The sequence below is a fragment of the Salmo salar genome, chromosome ssa23 (genome assembly GCF_905237065.1).
Source record: "Salmo salar chromosome ssa23, Ssal_v3.1, whole genome shotgun sequence".
Taxonomy (NCBI): domain Eukaryota; kingdom Metazoa; phylum Chordata; class Actinopteri; order Salmoniformes; family Salmonidae; genus Salmo; species Salmo salar.
In genome coordinates this window covers 35,576,669-35,593,111 of record NC_059464.1, presented here as the reverse complement: position 1 = coordinate 35,593,111, position 16,443 = coordinate 35,576,669, and the positions used below count along the sequence as shown (strand labels likewise).

The 16,443-nt window shown below is 45.0% G+C and overlaps 1 protein-coding gene across 2 annotated transcripts in view; it reads left to right on the top strand.

The window, feature by feature from the left end:
- The first annotated feature begins 233 nt into the window (after window positions 1–233).
- The window catches only part of LOC106584496 (fibulin-1), a 44,319-nt gene continuing 28,109 nt past the window's right edge, over window positions 234–16,443 (top strand). The window contains exons 1-15 of one of the 2 annotated variants that reach the window (XM_014169870.2): window positions 234–509; window positions 5,113–5,221; window positions 7,994–8,126; window positions 9,274–9,421; window positions 9,759–9,824; window positions 9,958–10,050; window positions 10,225–10,362; window positions 10,914–11,051; window positions 12,849–12,992; window positions 13,275–13,400; window positions 13,649–13,774; window positions 14,083–14,202; window positions 14,350–14,481; window positions 14,917–15,040; window positions 15,646–16,415. In XM_014169870.2, the coding sequence (XP_014025345.1) occupies window positions 455–509; window positions 5,113–5,221; window positions 7,994–8,126; window positions 9,274–9,421; window positions 9,759–9,824; window positions 9,958–10,050; window positions 10,225–10,362; window positions 10,914–11,051; window positions 12,849–12,992; window positions 13,275–13,400; window positions 13,649–13,774; window positions 14,083–14,202; window positions 14,350–14,481; window positions 14,917–15,040; window positions 15,646–16,027 (2,034 nt within the window). In that variant the 5' untranslated portion in view covers window positions 234–454 and the 3' untranslated portion in view covers window positions 16,028–16,415. Of the gene's footprint in view, window positions 510–5,112; window positions 5,222–7,993; window positions 8,127–9,273; window positions 9,422–9,758; window positions 9,825–9,957; window positions 10,051–10,224; window positions 10,363–10,913; window positions 11,052–12,848; window positions 12,993–13,274; window positions 13,401–13,648; window positions 13,775–14,082; window positions 14,203–14,349; window positions 14,482–14,916; window positions 15,041–15,645; window positions 16,416–16,443 lie in introns of those variants that run through there. The other variant, XM_014169869.2, reaches the window with a different exon arrangement.

The window sequence follows — 16,443 nt, the reverse complement described above, 5'->3', positions numbered from 1 at the left end:
GAAAATGATATTTAGGGCTACTTTAAATCTGTCAGTAGGCCTAGCTAATGGAAGTCATTAAAACGACTTGAATTAAATGTAATTGTGTCATATAAGAACCTGGTAGTTAATAAGAGGAAGTATAATAATGTAATGTCTAAATCAATACACTCCATTTAGGGTATCTGAACTTTTGATTTAAGAAAGTATTACTCGTCACTTGCGATGGCCCCCACCCGCCCCTCTGAGCGAGATAATTAGACGCTCGTTCCGAGACAGTCACGCTGCGATTCATTCAGCCACATCACCCACACGCATACTCCTGCCCAGCGTGAGCTCACAGTCTGTCTACCTTTCGCTACAAAATCTGCGTGTCCGTGAGAAACTGTGCTGTTGTTTCACACCTAAAGCAGAATATTACAGATCTGACTGTTGTACACTTTCTTTAGTTGAGCAAGAATCTCTCCTCCTTCCAATGGGTCCCGGTATAGTTTTACTATTCTCTCTGTTCGGAGTTCTCAACGGGCAAGGTAAGTTATCTTTCTGCTTCAGGATAGTAGTAGCCTACTGTGTCAAGATGTAATTCTAGCCATGAGAATCAATCCATGCCCATGCGTGATGTACCGCATACTGTATAGACTCAAAGGAGGCTGATGAGGGGAGAACGGCTCATAATAATGGCTGGAATGGAGTATAATGGATGGAATGGAATGTTTTTGATACCATTCCATCTACTCCATTCCAGCCATTATTATAAACTGTCCTCCCCTCAGCAGCCTCCACTGGTATAGACATACAGTAGACAAAATACTCCTGTAAGTACACATAGGCATGGTAGATATTTCAAGCTTACCACCTTACTGCAGTATCACTGTGTGGACAGAGATGAAGTCGGGTACCACTAGAGATAACCAACGGTTCCATTAAGTTTTACATGTCATTTTATGAACACTTTGTCAGTTATATTACAGTACAAATATGTAGCCTACTGTGTCACATGCTGTTCAGAGTGTGTCATTTGATTTTGATTTGATTTGTGAGTGTGTGTGCCATGTGTGTTTGTGTGTATCTTGCCAGTGAAACATCTGCCCATGATTACAAGCTTAAAGGATGGTTTCAACATTCTCAACTTGTCCTAAGGTGATTTGGCAGTGATGAAATGCATTGTGCATAGTTTTTAATATGGACTCATTTCGTTGGTAGAGATTGGTCAGACTACTGCCAGGACTGATATTTGTAATCAGTGAGCGGTCAGTATGCTATTTACATTTTACATCCCTCTTATCCAGAGGGACTTAGAGGAGCAATTAGGGTTAAGTGCCTTGCTCAAGGGCACATTGACAGATTTTGCTGGCTCAGGGATTCAAACCAGCAGCTTTCTGGTTACTGTCCCAACGCTCTTAACCGCTAGACTACCTGCCGATTACAATATTACAGAAGGAAATTATTGCCCAAGCTCTAACAGTAACAAGGCTTTAAAGTTTAGAATACGCAGTACAGAGATGTACTCAAGAGGCTTGATGCTCAGCCAGCCAGCCAGATGCAGGCCAGGTTTCTCCTTACACTATGACGGTGTGTCAAATGAGTCTGGAGCCACTTAAGCAGTACCCCACTGAGCAGTACCCCACTGAGCGTTTGCTGGTCAGGGGGGAGGAGCTCTGATTTAGACCTTTAAGGGCCCCTCCAGGGGTCACAGAAGCTTGGGACGACCCATATACCCCAGATTAGGGTCCACTGGACACACATGGGGCCAATTCCACTCATGGGGCCACTTTCACAGCCTGCCGGGCTCCTGACAGTGGTGTGCCTAGGAAATAAGTTGACATCACCCCATCTCCATTGAATCCAATGTCATTGGGCATGTCGCACGGGGGCTATACCCTCCCCCAACACCTATCAGCACCCCTCGCGCCTCTTCTCAGCTTCCATGCTCCACAGGAGAGAGTCATGGTATGGGGTCAGAGTGGACTGACTGAAGATCTGAAGATGGCCCCATAGGACCAGGTTATGGAACATCCATGTACATTAATCACTCATTCAGACATTTTTGTATCAGCTCAACCATCATAGACTCCACCATCAGCCAAATACGTATTAGGTTGAGTGAAATGTGTCAATGACAGACTTTTGTGACAGGTTCTCAGCACTTATAAGGTAATTTGTGCAACTACGATGCCATTAGGTAAACTGACTAAAGTGTGTTAGTTAAAGGATGTGGCCCATGGAAGTGGACTGTTCTGATGCAATGTCTGGCTCTGTCTGATGGGCCATTGTTGTGGGCTGAGGGACTGGGGCTCCACTGAGCTCATTAAGCAGCGTTTACATGAGGAGTCTAGACGTTCTCTCTCTCTCTCTCACTCTCTCTCTCTCTCGCTCTGTCATGACAGCCCTCACCACCAGCAACACATTCCAAGATGGAAATCAGCCTTTTATGCAGACAGACAATGCATCATACGGACAGGCAGGCGGGTAGACTGCTAGATCTCCTCTGCAACCGCTGGGTTTTCCTCGTTTGATACAATAATAGAGGGTAGATTTAAGACGCTCTGCTCATTCAATTAGTTGGGAAAGGGGGCAGGCTGCGGACTGTGGTGGCTATGGAATGGTCCTGTCATGCACTGTGGGTTAGGATTAGTTATCAGTATAGAGTGGAGGGAGAATACACCAGAACTGCAGGAAGCGAGAGTCATGTGACCACCTCTTCCCATCAGATGAAACTGAGATTCTATGACATTCTCATGCTATGCCTCCTCTGAGCTGGGAAGGGAACCTCATGGAGCTTTGTGGGAGCTGGCGAGATGCATTCTGGGGGTTTGTCTGCTCTTTCTAAAGACATAGTGAGGGTCCCAGCTTCCAGGGTGTTTTGGCAATGAGACGTCAGTTAATGCCAGTGGTAATGGTCAAGAAAAAGAAAAAAGGCCAAACCGGCCAAAACTGGCCTGTGGGGCAGCCGAGCAGGGAGAATTGTTCACTACAGGAGGTTTTGACCATTCCTACTATTCCCCGCTCTTCCAGCTAATGTATTTTCTTCACTTATATATGCGTAACTAAGTTCTCTTTCCAAGCAACACTTTTGTCACTCTCCAAGAGCATCCTGGTGTTGGTTTCAGCCCTCAGATGAAAGCTGAGATAGACTTTATCACTGTTGAAGAGAGTGGCACTAGTCTAGTCAGAGGCCCATGTGAAGTATTTTACTAAACGCTTTCCCACTGGGCAAGAACTGTTTGAATCAATGTTGATTTCACGAAATTTCAACCCCATTCTGTGATGACATTGAATCAACGTGGGAAAACTGATTGGATTTGAAAAAAAGTCATCAAGATAAGTGAATTTTGACTTTTTTCCACCCAACTTTGAACCTAAATCTAATGACATGGTGACATTTTGATTTGATTTCATGTTGAATTCACCTTAGTGAATGTAAATCAAAACGTTGGACTGACGTCTGTGACCAGTGGGTTATGACTCAGTTAGGACATGGTGGGATGAGGAGCTCGACTGCTGCAGTTGTTAGTCTAGCTGGTCACAACAAGCTCGTTCAATGAGTCAGCAAAATAGTGTTTGTTGGCATGATAATCCATCTTGACTACCTAGTCTGTATTTGTTTGATGATACACATTACTCTTGATTTTCAGCATAAGTTATCTGCGTGGTTGCTACATAATTTAACTACTTTTTATGAATCTGCCCAAATTAACTTTATCATATCTGTTTCTCTCAGGGTCAATGTTGACAGTTTTGTGATTTCCTTCGCATAAATGACCATATTCTTTTTACATTAAGTCACTTTTTATTCACACCTTTGGCCCGTATCTGTACTTCCCATATTCAAAGATATAAAACAAGTTCCCTAGCTCCTCTGGCAGAAATAATTGGAACTCTAAATTGTTATTTTATTACTTTTTTATGGAACTATAAATTAAAGGTGACACATCCTCCCTTAGTTGAAACTTCGGATCCTATTTTGTTGACTCGTCTGCCAAGCTAGAATTAGAAGTTAGACATGCCTATGATCCTCTACGATGTCTGTTATTATTTTCAGTTGTTGTATTCACTATTATTCCTCTAGTCTCCGACTAGGCTACGAATCAACAGCAGGTTTATTGGATGAACTAAGATGACTTTACTTTGAGTGTTCTTCTGGAGGATTTATATCGATAGTACCAATTTGGAAGGCAGAGCTTTGTTTATGCCTAAGGCAAGAAAGGACCAGCCAACCTGCCAGAGTTATTTCACGTTTGGCAAATCACAGTAACCACATGGAAATGAATGTATTTGATCTGATTGCGATGGCTGAATTGTTTACAGAGTTGAGGCATTCCGAGCTCTTTAATCCACATGAAAAAAACAGACGGAGCGCCATAGAGTTGGTTCAGCTCCAGTCGTAAAGCCTCTCTTATTTCTACACAACAGATCCATCATTCAGTATCGCTGGCAAAACATTCCTATAACAGCTCTGAATTTCATTTCCAATCACTTGGAAGACACATTGTTAATAGTTGGGGAGTGTGAGTGGACTTGGGTAAAACAATATATTTTTGTTTGGCTAAGAGTTTTGCACGTTTGGTAAACATGCTTTGCATAATCATTCTAAATAATGTTGTATTGTTCATGCAAGAGAATAGACTCCATTGTATGCTAAACAGGACTTGAAACCTCCATGTATTCTGCTCTATCAGTGTAGTTCTAAGTAATGTTAGAGAGTTTCTTATCCCTTAGATTGACTGTTACCTTATGTAACATGGAAGGTGGTTCTGTGCGTTATGAGTTACCTTGCCTGGGCCCTGAAGTCTAACGTTAGCTCTCAGCAGGCTAAAACCATAGACATAGAACAGCTATAGTCCTACTCCATTTGGGGTCTCTAGATTTCCCACACTGAAGCAATCTGCTACATTACATTTTAACAGACACTCTTGTCCAGAAGAACTTACATGAGCAATTAGGGTTAAGTGCCTTGCTCAAGGACACATTGACAGATTTTTCACCAAGTCAGCTCGGGGATTCAAACCAGCAACCTTTCGGTTACTGGCCCAATGCTCGGCTACCTGCCACCCCACTCTTCACTAGGGCCAGTTACAGCACACAACATAAGCCTATAACCCACTGTTTGTTTGTGGTTTTGTCCAACCACAGGTGGAAAGCAGATGTCAATAGAGGAGTGCTGTAAGGATGGTCGGGACCGAGGCATTGATAACCAGGACTGCACAGCCCTCCCTCTCATCTCCGAGTCCACCACATGCAGGTGATTGCGGCCCCACTACTGTACTTACTGGGCTCTCTTAGCCATAGAAATGTAATGATTACAATAGATAGAACATGGATTGTATTTCTATGGTCTTACCTCTGTGCCCATAGTGGGAAGTGCTTACCTCAGTATTAGTCCCATGGGTTAATTTAAAGCTGTAAAGATAGACTATAGGGCAATATGTATGGTGGTAGGCCATAATGTGAGATGACTTTACCTTACCCCCGGTCATAAATCCCCAGCCACATTATTGACTTGATGTGAGAGCAGGGTACATTACACTAGTAATAATGACAGTAATAACAGCTCTGGTAGTAATATTAGAAGGTGTGTTGCCACAGGTTCAAGCCCGGTAAGGAGGAGATCTGTTGCTCAATCTGCTCTCTGGTGGCACATGTATTTACATTGGCTACCCAAGTGATAGAGAATTTGTTCAAATTATAGAGTGAGGGGGGGAAGGGTGAGGGTTTTTGGTTGAGTGGTGGGTTGGGTTTAGGGTTTAGAGAGAGGGGGTATTGCCAAATCCAGGAAATACCACTGAGGTGAAACTATACTCAAAGAGAGGACTGGAGAGGGGGAAGAACAGGAAATCAGAGGGATTATTTCAGACACTGAAAAAAGAGAAGAAGAGAAAAGAAAAACAGGAGCCTGGTTGTGCCCTTAAAAGGTCCTGCGGAGGCGGCGTGAGTGTGGTTGTAGTTTATAAGGAAAAAGAGATCATTTCTGGTAAGAGGTTTGATAAAGACATGGAGCCAGTTACAGGAGTGGAGTAGAGAGGGGATCTAAGTGCTGTACAGTACTGTATATACACTCAAACTCGTAAAACAGACAATGGATTTCACTCCCTCCCTACAGACAGACAGACCAAACAGACCAAACAGACCAAACAGACAGACAGACAGACAGACAGACAGACAGACAGACAGACAGACAGACAGACAGACAGACAGACAGACAGACAGACAGACAGACAGACAGACAGACCAGAGACAGGACAGACAGACAGACAGACCAGACAGACAGACAGACCAGAGAAACCAGACAGAACAGAGACAGACCAGACAGATAGATAGACAGACGGACCAGACAGACAGAAAGACAGACAGACCAGAGACAGACCAGAGACAGACCAGACAGACAGACAGACAGACAGACCAGAGACAGACCAGAGACAGACCAGACAGACAGACAGACAGACAGACAGACAGACAGACAGACAGACAGACAGACAGACAGACAGACAGACAGACAGACAGACAGACAGACAGACAGACAGACAGACAGACAGACAGACAGACAGACAGACAGGACAGATAGACAGATGGACCAGACAGACAGAAAGACAGACAGACCAGAGACAGACCAGACAGACCAGAGACAACCAGACAGAAAGACAGAGAGACAGACCAAAGACAGAGAGACAGACCAGAGACAAACCAGACAGACCAGACAGACCAGAGACAGACCAGACAAACACAAACAGCCCTTAACTTATTAAATTCCCTCAGAGGAGCAGACCATTGAAGGCAAAGCATAGGAACCCCAGACTGTTGATGGTCTGATAAAGCTTGTCTACAGTAAAGAGGTGTGCTGCCTGCACTCACTCTCATTTCAGATCTGATTATTTACAGCAGCTTTTTGTCTGCAGTACAACAACCGTTTCTGGTTTTACTGTAAAACGGCTAATCAAGCCACTCCAACTGGACAGACTGGTCAGAGAGGTGGATATCACTGGTCCTCCAACTGTCTGGAAGTGCTCAGGCATCCTAGATAGGCTGGTTCCACTCCAGACTCAGCCTGGCCATCCCCCAGAGGAATGTAATTCCAGTAATGTTGTCCAGGAAATAGGGATGCAAAATCCAACCAGGATTTCTGGAAAACCTGGGAATTTTGGGAAAGTAAAAATTTTCAAACCTTATCCAGGAAGTGTTGCAGCTCTGCACCCCTCTGTGTCAATCAGGGGAGGAACATCCAATGGGGAGGTGGGTTGGTTAAAATAGTCACGGTAAATAATCGATTCTTAAGTTGGCTTCACTGTACGCATAACAGTGGGTGTGTGGTAAGTCAAATGAAGGCAGTGTGTAACGGGGTGAGTGACTGGTTGCTGGGAAGTCAGGTACAGGAGAGCAGAGATGGGTGATAACAGGAGAACTTTAATATACACCCTGGCCCAAAGGCACAGGCGAGGCAGCACAAAGCACAACCACGGTAACATGAACTGGATTAAACAAAACAAACAAACCTAGGTTTGAAACAAACCTAGCGCAAGCCAGCCTGTAGCGTAACACCCTACACAAAGAACAATTCCACACACTGACATGGGGGAAACAGAGGGTAATATACATTTAGTCTGATGCGGGAATGTGAACCAGGTGTGCGGGAAAACAAGACAAAACAAATGGAAAATGAAAGGTGGAGCGGCGATGGCTAGAAGCCCGATGACGTCGACCGCCGATCGCCGCCCGAACAAGGAGAGGGACCGACTTCGGAAGAAGTCGTGACACAGTGGTGCATTTACCCAACTGTTAAATTGAAGATTTTATACATAAACAACTTTTTATCCACCTTGAGCTCACACAGGGTCTTCCTTTATCACTCAACCACGTACAGCAGCTGCAGCAGGCAGGACTATGAATAGATCCCTATTAGGCATGCCCAGGGCTCTTAACAGGAAGCACTTTGAGACAGCACTCTATTCCACTAATGAGCCCAGTGATGGAATTGAGAATAAACTGTGTTCTCTGTATCTTTCCTGTTCCTGTTTGACAGGATAGTACAGGAGCAGTGCTGCGCGACGGTACTGGAGGACACCATCTGCACCAACGGCATCAACATGGCCAAAGACCAGGGGGGCTGTGACACCCAGTTTCCTGGAAGCACCTGCGAGACCAAGACCGCAAAGGTGTGTGTGTCTGTGAGAGAGTATGTGTGAGAGAGTGTGTGTGTGTGTTTGTGCATATGTGCATACATTGCACAAATACTTGTGTGTGTGTGCGTGTGTGTGTGTGTGTATAAAAAGTGTGTATGTCAGAGAAGAATTCATTGTCTGCTTCAAAAACCTTATGTTGAGCACCAACGTGCAATTTCTGCAGGAGAGTGAATGTGATTGTGTGTGTGTGTGTGTGTGTGTGTGTGTGTGCGATCCTGTTGAGCAGGATGAAACATGTCACTCTGGGGAGAAATGAGGAATGGAGCTTGTTGCTATCAGGTAGATTATACATTCACATAAGATACTGTCTACTACAGGCTCTCTGCCAAGATAGGCGCTCTACACCCAGCTGTCTTCTTCCTCAGGATCCTACGCCACCATATCACTACAACATACTACAGCACATCAAGGCACCAGTCAAGACCCTTGCAGAGCTTTGCCAAGGGATCCACAGTAAATTTGCCCAGAAGAATGAGATCGTTGTTAGTGCAGCCAGCAACATGTCTTAACTTGAACCTCCACCTCCCTGAAATGCAGGTGTTGGCTGATTGCATTAAGGTGTGCTGCATTTTATGAATGGGAGAAAAGAGGTACAGGATGAGTTTAGAATGGGGGATAAACCATAGCATGCTCATTTTCTAGCTCCCTCTAAAATCTCTCAGTACACTACCAGACTACAACCCCACCACCCAATACCCACATTATGACATCCTCAAGACATACACACACAGAAGATACAGACACACTCAGACTAGACTCCTCGGTCGTCACTAGTTACCACAGCCACAAAGTCATAAACCCTGCCTATTTGTGATTTTAAACCTAACCCTAACCACAACCACACTGCTAACCTTATGCCTAACCCTAAACTTAAATTAAGACCAAAAAGTTATGTTTTGATATGATACATTTTTACAATATAGCCAATTTTGACTTTGTGGCTGTGGTAACTGGTGGAAACCCGACCCCTCCCCCGAGTCAAGCCCAGACAGTTCCCTTTCAGACGATGGTGATTGGTGAAGTTGTGAAGTGGTGGTGTAATTTCCCTCTGTATGTCCGTCTGGCCAAATGATGCATATTAACACATTGAGTAATCATGTCTATGATCTGACCCCTCCAGATGTGCTGTGACTGTTGTCTGCTGGGCCGGGCTGCTCAGGAGAAGGGTCTGCCCTGTGACCACAGCCTGTCTTTGGGCTACCAGTGTGGCCTGGTGTCCCGGGCCTGCTGCGATGATGGAGCCCCTGATGTGAAGACCAACACTCTGGGTAAGAGAGGAGGGTAGAAGGAGAGGAGGGTGGAGGGAGAGGAAAGGGTGGAGAGAGGGGAGAGGGTGAAGATAGAGGAGAGGGTGGAGAGAGGGAGGAATGGGAGGTGTTGTAATAGAGAGGGCAGGGAGGAGGGGAAAGATGGAGTACAGTAGAGAAGCTATATGGACTATTTTTCATCTAGTGCTACACTGCCATCTGGTGGCCATTAGGAGACATGGCTCTTACTGTAGTTTTAGTAAAGACCTCCATTGTCATGATGAATAGTTTCAACACTCTTTGTTTGCAAACAGTTTTTGCCTGTACTGGTCAATATGTTATTTCTTATCCCCCACAGTTTCTGACAAAGACAACGAGGCCCTCACTGGCAAGGATAATCCCTTACTGAATGAGTGCAGCAACGGTACTAACTTCCCCTTCACACATTATTGTGACATGTTATTAGCTGACTGTCCTCACAGAGAAAGTCAGAAACATAGGTACTCTAACAGAAAAAAACTATTTACTTTAATGTGCACATTTTCTGTTCTCAACAGGATTAGCGAAGTGTGCACAGGAATGTGTGGGCAACGGCACTTGTGCCTGCTTCAAAGGCTACAAACTCAAACCAGATGGGAAGAACTGTGAAGGTGAGTGGACAGGAGGCAGCAGCCATATCTTGTTGAATAGTAAATGAGTTGGAATAAATCCCTATCGGTCTAGTATCTCCACAGGACTAGGATATCTTACTTCTTAGATACACCTTCCATATTATCCTCTCCTCTTCCTCTCTCCTTCTCTCCCTCTCTCTCTCTCTCGCTCAGATATAAACGAGTGCCTGCTGGGTGCCAGTAACTGCCGAGGAGGCGAGCGCTGCATCAACACGCTGGGGTCATTTCGTTGCCAAAGAGAGGTCAGCTGTGGTACCGGTTACGAGCTTACCGACAGCAACAACTGCAAAGGTCAGAGGTTGCAACACAACGCCTCCTACAGGGGAGAGGGAACATGTAAAGATCATATGTATGATTCATACATCCATGATAAACTGTATACAGACTTTATCTATCTGTCGCCCATCCATCCATTCATCCATCCATCCATCCATCTATCTATCTATCTATCTATCTATCTATCTATCTATCTATCTATCTATCTATCTATCTATCTATCTATCTATCTATCTATCTATCTATCTATCTATCTATCTATCTATCTATCTATCTATCTATCTATCTATCTATCTATCTATCTATCTATCTATCTATCTATCTATCTATCTATCTATCTATCTATCTATCTATCTATCTATCTATCTATCTATCTATCTATCTATCTATCTATCTATCTATCTATCTATCTATCTATCTATCTATCTATCTATCTGATCTACAGTACGTCTGACTTTGACTATGAAGCTATTGTTGAGTATTTATAAGAATACATTTGAATCACACACATTTTAATATGATGTAAATCTGCTGATGCTTTCGTACAACATGTCTTCTTCCCCCAGACATTGACGAGTGTGAGTCGGGCACCCACAACTGCGCCCCGGACTTTATGTGTCAGAACACTCAGGGGTCGTTCCGCTGTCGGCCCAAGAACCAGTGTGGCGATGGATACATCCAGGATGCCCTGGGCAGCTGCATCGGTGAGCATCAGAACCCCGTTACCATGGCAACACATCACCAGGACAGCACATCACCCCATCCATCCCACATATACCCCCAAACACAGTAACTTCAAAGTACAGTCCACAGGGCCCTCGACATACATACATACAGTTGAGGTCGGAAGTTTACATACACTTAGGTTGGGGTCATTAAAACTCGTTTTTCAACCACTCCACAAATGTCTTGTTAACAAACTATAGTTTTGGCAAGTCGGTTAGGAAATCTACTTTGTGCATGACACAAGTCATTTTTCCAAAAATTGTTTACAGACAGATTATTTCACTCATAATTCACTGACTCACAATTCCAGTGGGTCAGAAGTTTACATACACTAAGTTGACTGTGCCTTTAAACAGCTTGGAAAATTCCAGAAAATTATGTCATGGCTTTAGAAGCTTCTGATAGGCTAATTGACATAATTTCAGTCTATTGGAGGTGTACCTGTGAATGTATTTCAAGGCCTACCTTCAAACTCAGTGCCTCTTTGCTTGACATCATGGGAAAATCTAAAGATATCACCCTCAGAAAAATGTGTAGCCCACCACAAGTCTGGTTCATCCTTGGGAGCAATTTCCAAACGCCTGAAGGAACCATGTTCATCTGTACAAACAATAGTATGCAAGTATAAACACCATGGGACCACGCAGCCGTCATACCGCTCAGGAAGGAGACGTGTTCTGCCTCCTAGAGATGAACGTACTTTGGTGCGAAAAGTGCAAATCAATCCCAGAACAACAGCAAAGGACCTTATGAAGATGCTGGAGGAAACAGGTACAAAAGTATCTATATCCACAGTAAAACAAGTCCTATATCGACATAACCTAAAGGCCGCTCAGCAAGGAAGAAGCCACTGCTCCAAAACCGCCATTAAAAAGTCAGACTACGGTTTGCAACTGCACATGGGGACAAAGATCGTACTTTTTGGAGAAATGTCCTCTGGTCTGATGAAACAAAAATGGAACTGTTTGGCCATAATGACCATCGTTATGTTTGGAGGAAAAAGGGGGAGGCTTGCAAGCCGAAGAACACCATCCCACCCGTGAAGCACGGGGGTGGCAGCATCATGTTGTAGAGGTGCTTTGCTGCAGGAGGGACTGGTGCACTTCACAAAATAGTTGGCATCATGAGGAGGGAAAGTGATGTGGATATATTGAAGCAACATCTCAAGACATCAGTCAGGAAGTTAAAGCTTGGTCGCAAATGGGTCTTCCAAATAGACAATGACCCCAAGCATACTTCCAAAGTTGTGGCAAAATGGCTTAAGGACAACAAAGTCAAGGTATTGGAGTGGCCATCAGTAAGTCCTGACCTCAATCCTATAGAACATTTGTGGGCAGAACTGAAAAAGCGTGTGCAAGCAAGGAGGTCTACAAACCTGACTCAGTTACACCAGCTCTGTCAGGAGGAATGGGGCAAAATTCACCCAAATTATTATGGAAAGCTTGTGGAGGGCTACCCGAAACGTTTGACCCAAGTTAAACAATTTAAAGGCAATGCTACCAAATACTAATTGAGTGTATGTAAACTTCTGACCCGCTGGGAATGTGATGAAAGAAATAAAAGCTGGAATAAATCATTCTCTCTACTATTATTCTGACATTTCACATTGTTAAAGTAAAGTGGTGATCCTAACTGACCTAAGACAGGGATTTCTTACTAGGATTAAATGTCAGGAATTGTGAAAAACTGAGTTTAAATGTATTTGGCTAAGGTGTATGTAATCTTCCGACTTCAACTGTACATGACATATGTATAACCTCTGACCTCTACCCCAGACATCAATGAGTGTCTGGCCCAGACTGGGCCTTGCCACCCTGGCCAGTCGTGTATGAACACGGTGGGCTCCTTCACCTGCCAGAGGAACTCTGTCAACTGTGGCCGGGGATACCACCTAAACGACAACGGCAACCGCTGCGTGGGTACGTACGGCCGCACTGAGGCCTCATCGCGCCAGTCTGGGCATAAGGCCCCCAGAAGGTTCCTGTCCTGGGCTATAGTAGACAGCCTGAACATCCCCTGGAACCACCGCAGCACTGATAGACTTGCTTCTCTACCACGTTCACCTCTTTTGATTAGCATTAGGAACCTGACACCTTAGCCTACATTTCCATGTATTTCTCGTGGCCTCGCTATCCCTCTGCATACCGATGTGTTTTTTCTTCCTGTAATATCTGGTGGTCTCTCTCTCTGCCCTGGTGTAGATATTGATGAGTGTAAAGGTCCTGATGGAGCGTGTGCAGGCCACGGCTGTATCAACCTGGTAGGATCGTTCCGTTGTGAGTGTAAGATTGGCTTCATCTTCAACAGCATCAGCCGCATCTGCGAAGGTACACACTGACTTCCTACTCCTTGTAGTTACCTAGTAGTTACAGGACAGTGTCGTGTCAGTTGACATAAGCAGGACACCAACAGTCGTGACTGTTTATGACATCTGGTATGTCATCGTAATCACAGCGTTATGTAGGTCTTATGACAAAGGGTTAAAAAAATATTGAAAAAATGAACTGCCAGTGGGGAACCCTGCTGTAGATATTCAACTTAGTGTTCTTTTCTTCTTCCCTTTCTTTCTTCTTAGATATCAATGAGTGCAGGCACTACCCTGCGCGCCTCTGTGCCCACAAGTGTGAGAATGCCGTGGGGTCCTATAAGTGCAGCTGCACCCAAGGCTTCAAGCTGGCCAGCGACGGCAGGAACTGTGATGGTAAGGCGGCCTTCCAATGTTAAGAGTTGTTTAAATCTGAGCTTCTCTCATTGGCCATCTCTTGTTTTGCCTTACTGAAGTTTGTGGTCACTTGTTTAATTAGATGTATTCTCTCTTTGTCTCTCTCACTTTGTCTCTCTCTCTTTGTCTCTCTCACTTTGTCTCTCTCTTTGTCTCTCTCTCTCTTTGTCTCTCTCTCTTTGTCTCTCTCTCTGTCTCTCTCACTCTCTCGCTCTCTCTCTTTCTCTGTCTCTCTCCTGTGTATAGATGACTAGTTTTATCTAACTGAGTTACATTGTTGTGTGTAGATCTAAATGAATGTGAGAGCAGCCCCTGCAGTCAAGAGTGTGCCAACGTGTACGGCTCCTACCAGTGCTACTGTCGCCGTGGCTACCAGCTCAGTGACAGGGATGGCATCAACTGTGAAGGTAGGAGACGCTAAAACGCATCTAATGAGCCATAGCCTATGGTGTAACCTAATCAGGAGCCCCATTACACAGGTATTATTTCATTTGACTTCCAGTACCCTTTACATCCTCTATTGTTTGACCTCTGATCTTTGACCTTGTCTCCAGACATTGATGAGTGTGCCTTGCCCACCGGGGGTCACATCTGCTCCTACCGCTGCCACAACACCCCCGGGAGCTTCAACTGCAACTGCCCCGCCACCGGCTATACTCTGGCCCCCAATGGACGCAGCTGCCAGGGTAAGTCCTCGCTCCTTATCGGGATGTAGGGGTCCTCAGCATGGGGGTTATGGTCATTCTTCAGATCAGAAGACAAATACCAGTAAAGATGGCAGCTAGCCTAGCGGTTAAGAGCATTGGGCCAGTAACTGAAAGGTTGCTGGTTTGAATCCCTAGGTGAAAAATATGTCGATGTACCCTATGTACCCTTGAGCAAGCAACATAACCCTAATTGCTCCTGTAAGTTGCTCTGGATAAGAGCGTCTGCGGGAGTGAATAAAATGTAACAGTGATGATTCTGTGAACCAAACTTCCGTAATGAGTAACCTTGCCTGATACCTGAAGACTTGCATTATCTCCCAGAGTAGACCGAGGTTTGAACCTAGGTTTCATGTTTAATATATAGGATTTAAAATGTTTGTGGTTCTGAATGGATTCATTTGTCTTCCTGTCCAGATGTTGATGAGTGTGTGACAGGGACACACACCTGCTCTGAGACAGAGAGCTGCTTCAATGTACAGGGTGGATTCAGATGCTTGTCCTTCGAGTGTCCGCCAAACTATCGCCGAGCAGGAGAGAAGTGAGTACCTACCTACCTACCTACCTACCTGAGGACTGTCTCTCAAGTACTGGGGCTATACGGTATACCTGTTTTTAGTTCACAGTATCCCAAGGTCGCCAGGTATGGAGTTCTCAGTTAAGTTGTCATTGACCAAGGCGGATGACTTTATGTAACTCCTTGTTAATCAGGAGAACAACTCTCTTCACACTACTGAGCCAAACAGAGTGCAGTCAAGGCGAGCATTACTGGGCTGGCCTGGCTCCGCAATGTGAAAGGAAAAATATCCCCTAGCTCTGTATTGAAGCTGTGCATGCCCAATGTTGACTCTTAATGGCTTCAGTTGTAGGGTTCAGTCAAAGCATGTTCTGTGCAGGCAGTCGAATGACGAAATGTAATCCTTTCCTTGAGATGTTCTTGCATGACCCTACAGGGGGCAGTGTGACACATGCTGGTCCACAGAAACACATGAGGCTGACTTTGTCCCTACCCACCTAGCCCCACCCAGCTAGCAGCATGCCATGCACGGCAAATCAAACTTATACCTCTCTTTTGTTCTCTGTTTGTTCTATCTGTCCGTCTTTGTCTTGTCCTGTCCTGTCTCTGGCCCCTGTCTCTCCTTACAGTCGTTGTGAACGCTTGCTTTGCAATCAGACTAGCGAGTGCCTGGCCTCGCCTCTGAGAATAACCTACTACCATCTCACCTTCCCCACCAACATCCCCGTGCCCACCAACGTCTTCCGCATGGGCCCGTCCAACACCGTGCCCGGAGACCATGTCCAGATTGCCATCATCGGCGGCAACAAGGGCGACTTCTTCAGCATGCAGAGAGTGCCCTCTGGTGGCGAGATGGCTGTGACGCGGCCCATCACTGAGCCGCAGGACTTTGAGCTGTCTCTGGAGATGAGACTGCTGCGTTATGGCACCACCAGCACCTACCTAGCCAAAGTCCTGGTGTTTGTTGTCCAGGAGCAGCCCATCATACCATATAACGCCATCCCTGAGTAGAGGGTAGTAGCATATAGCAACAAGAATACGGCAACAACAATAACAGCCAAAAAAGAGCAAACACTGCCATGATAAGCAAGCACAAACACAGTTGACATAGACCAGAAGCAGCATTTTCTGTAATTTGTCTCCTTGTTTTTGGTGTTATTGTAGTTTTTGTGATTACTGTAGCTAAGTATAGCCCCGCAAAATAGGCCAAATGTAATGTACTCACTTGGAGGTACGGCGTTTGAATAGCAGCTAGGTGGCACTCTAGGGCAGGGTATTGAGGTAGTGGCCTGGGGATGCCTATTGATTACTGTAGTAATGGTGTAGTCTGGAGTCCTACAGTATCTTATGGTTGATTTGTTTAATGAAATGTTTTCTATTAAAATTGGAATAGACACAATAGACGTTCAATCCGGATATATTTTTTT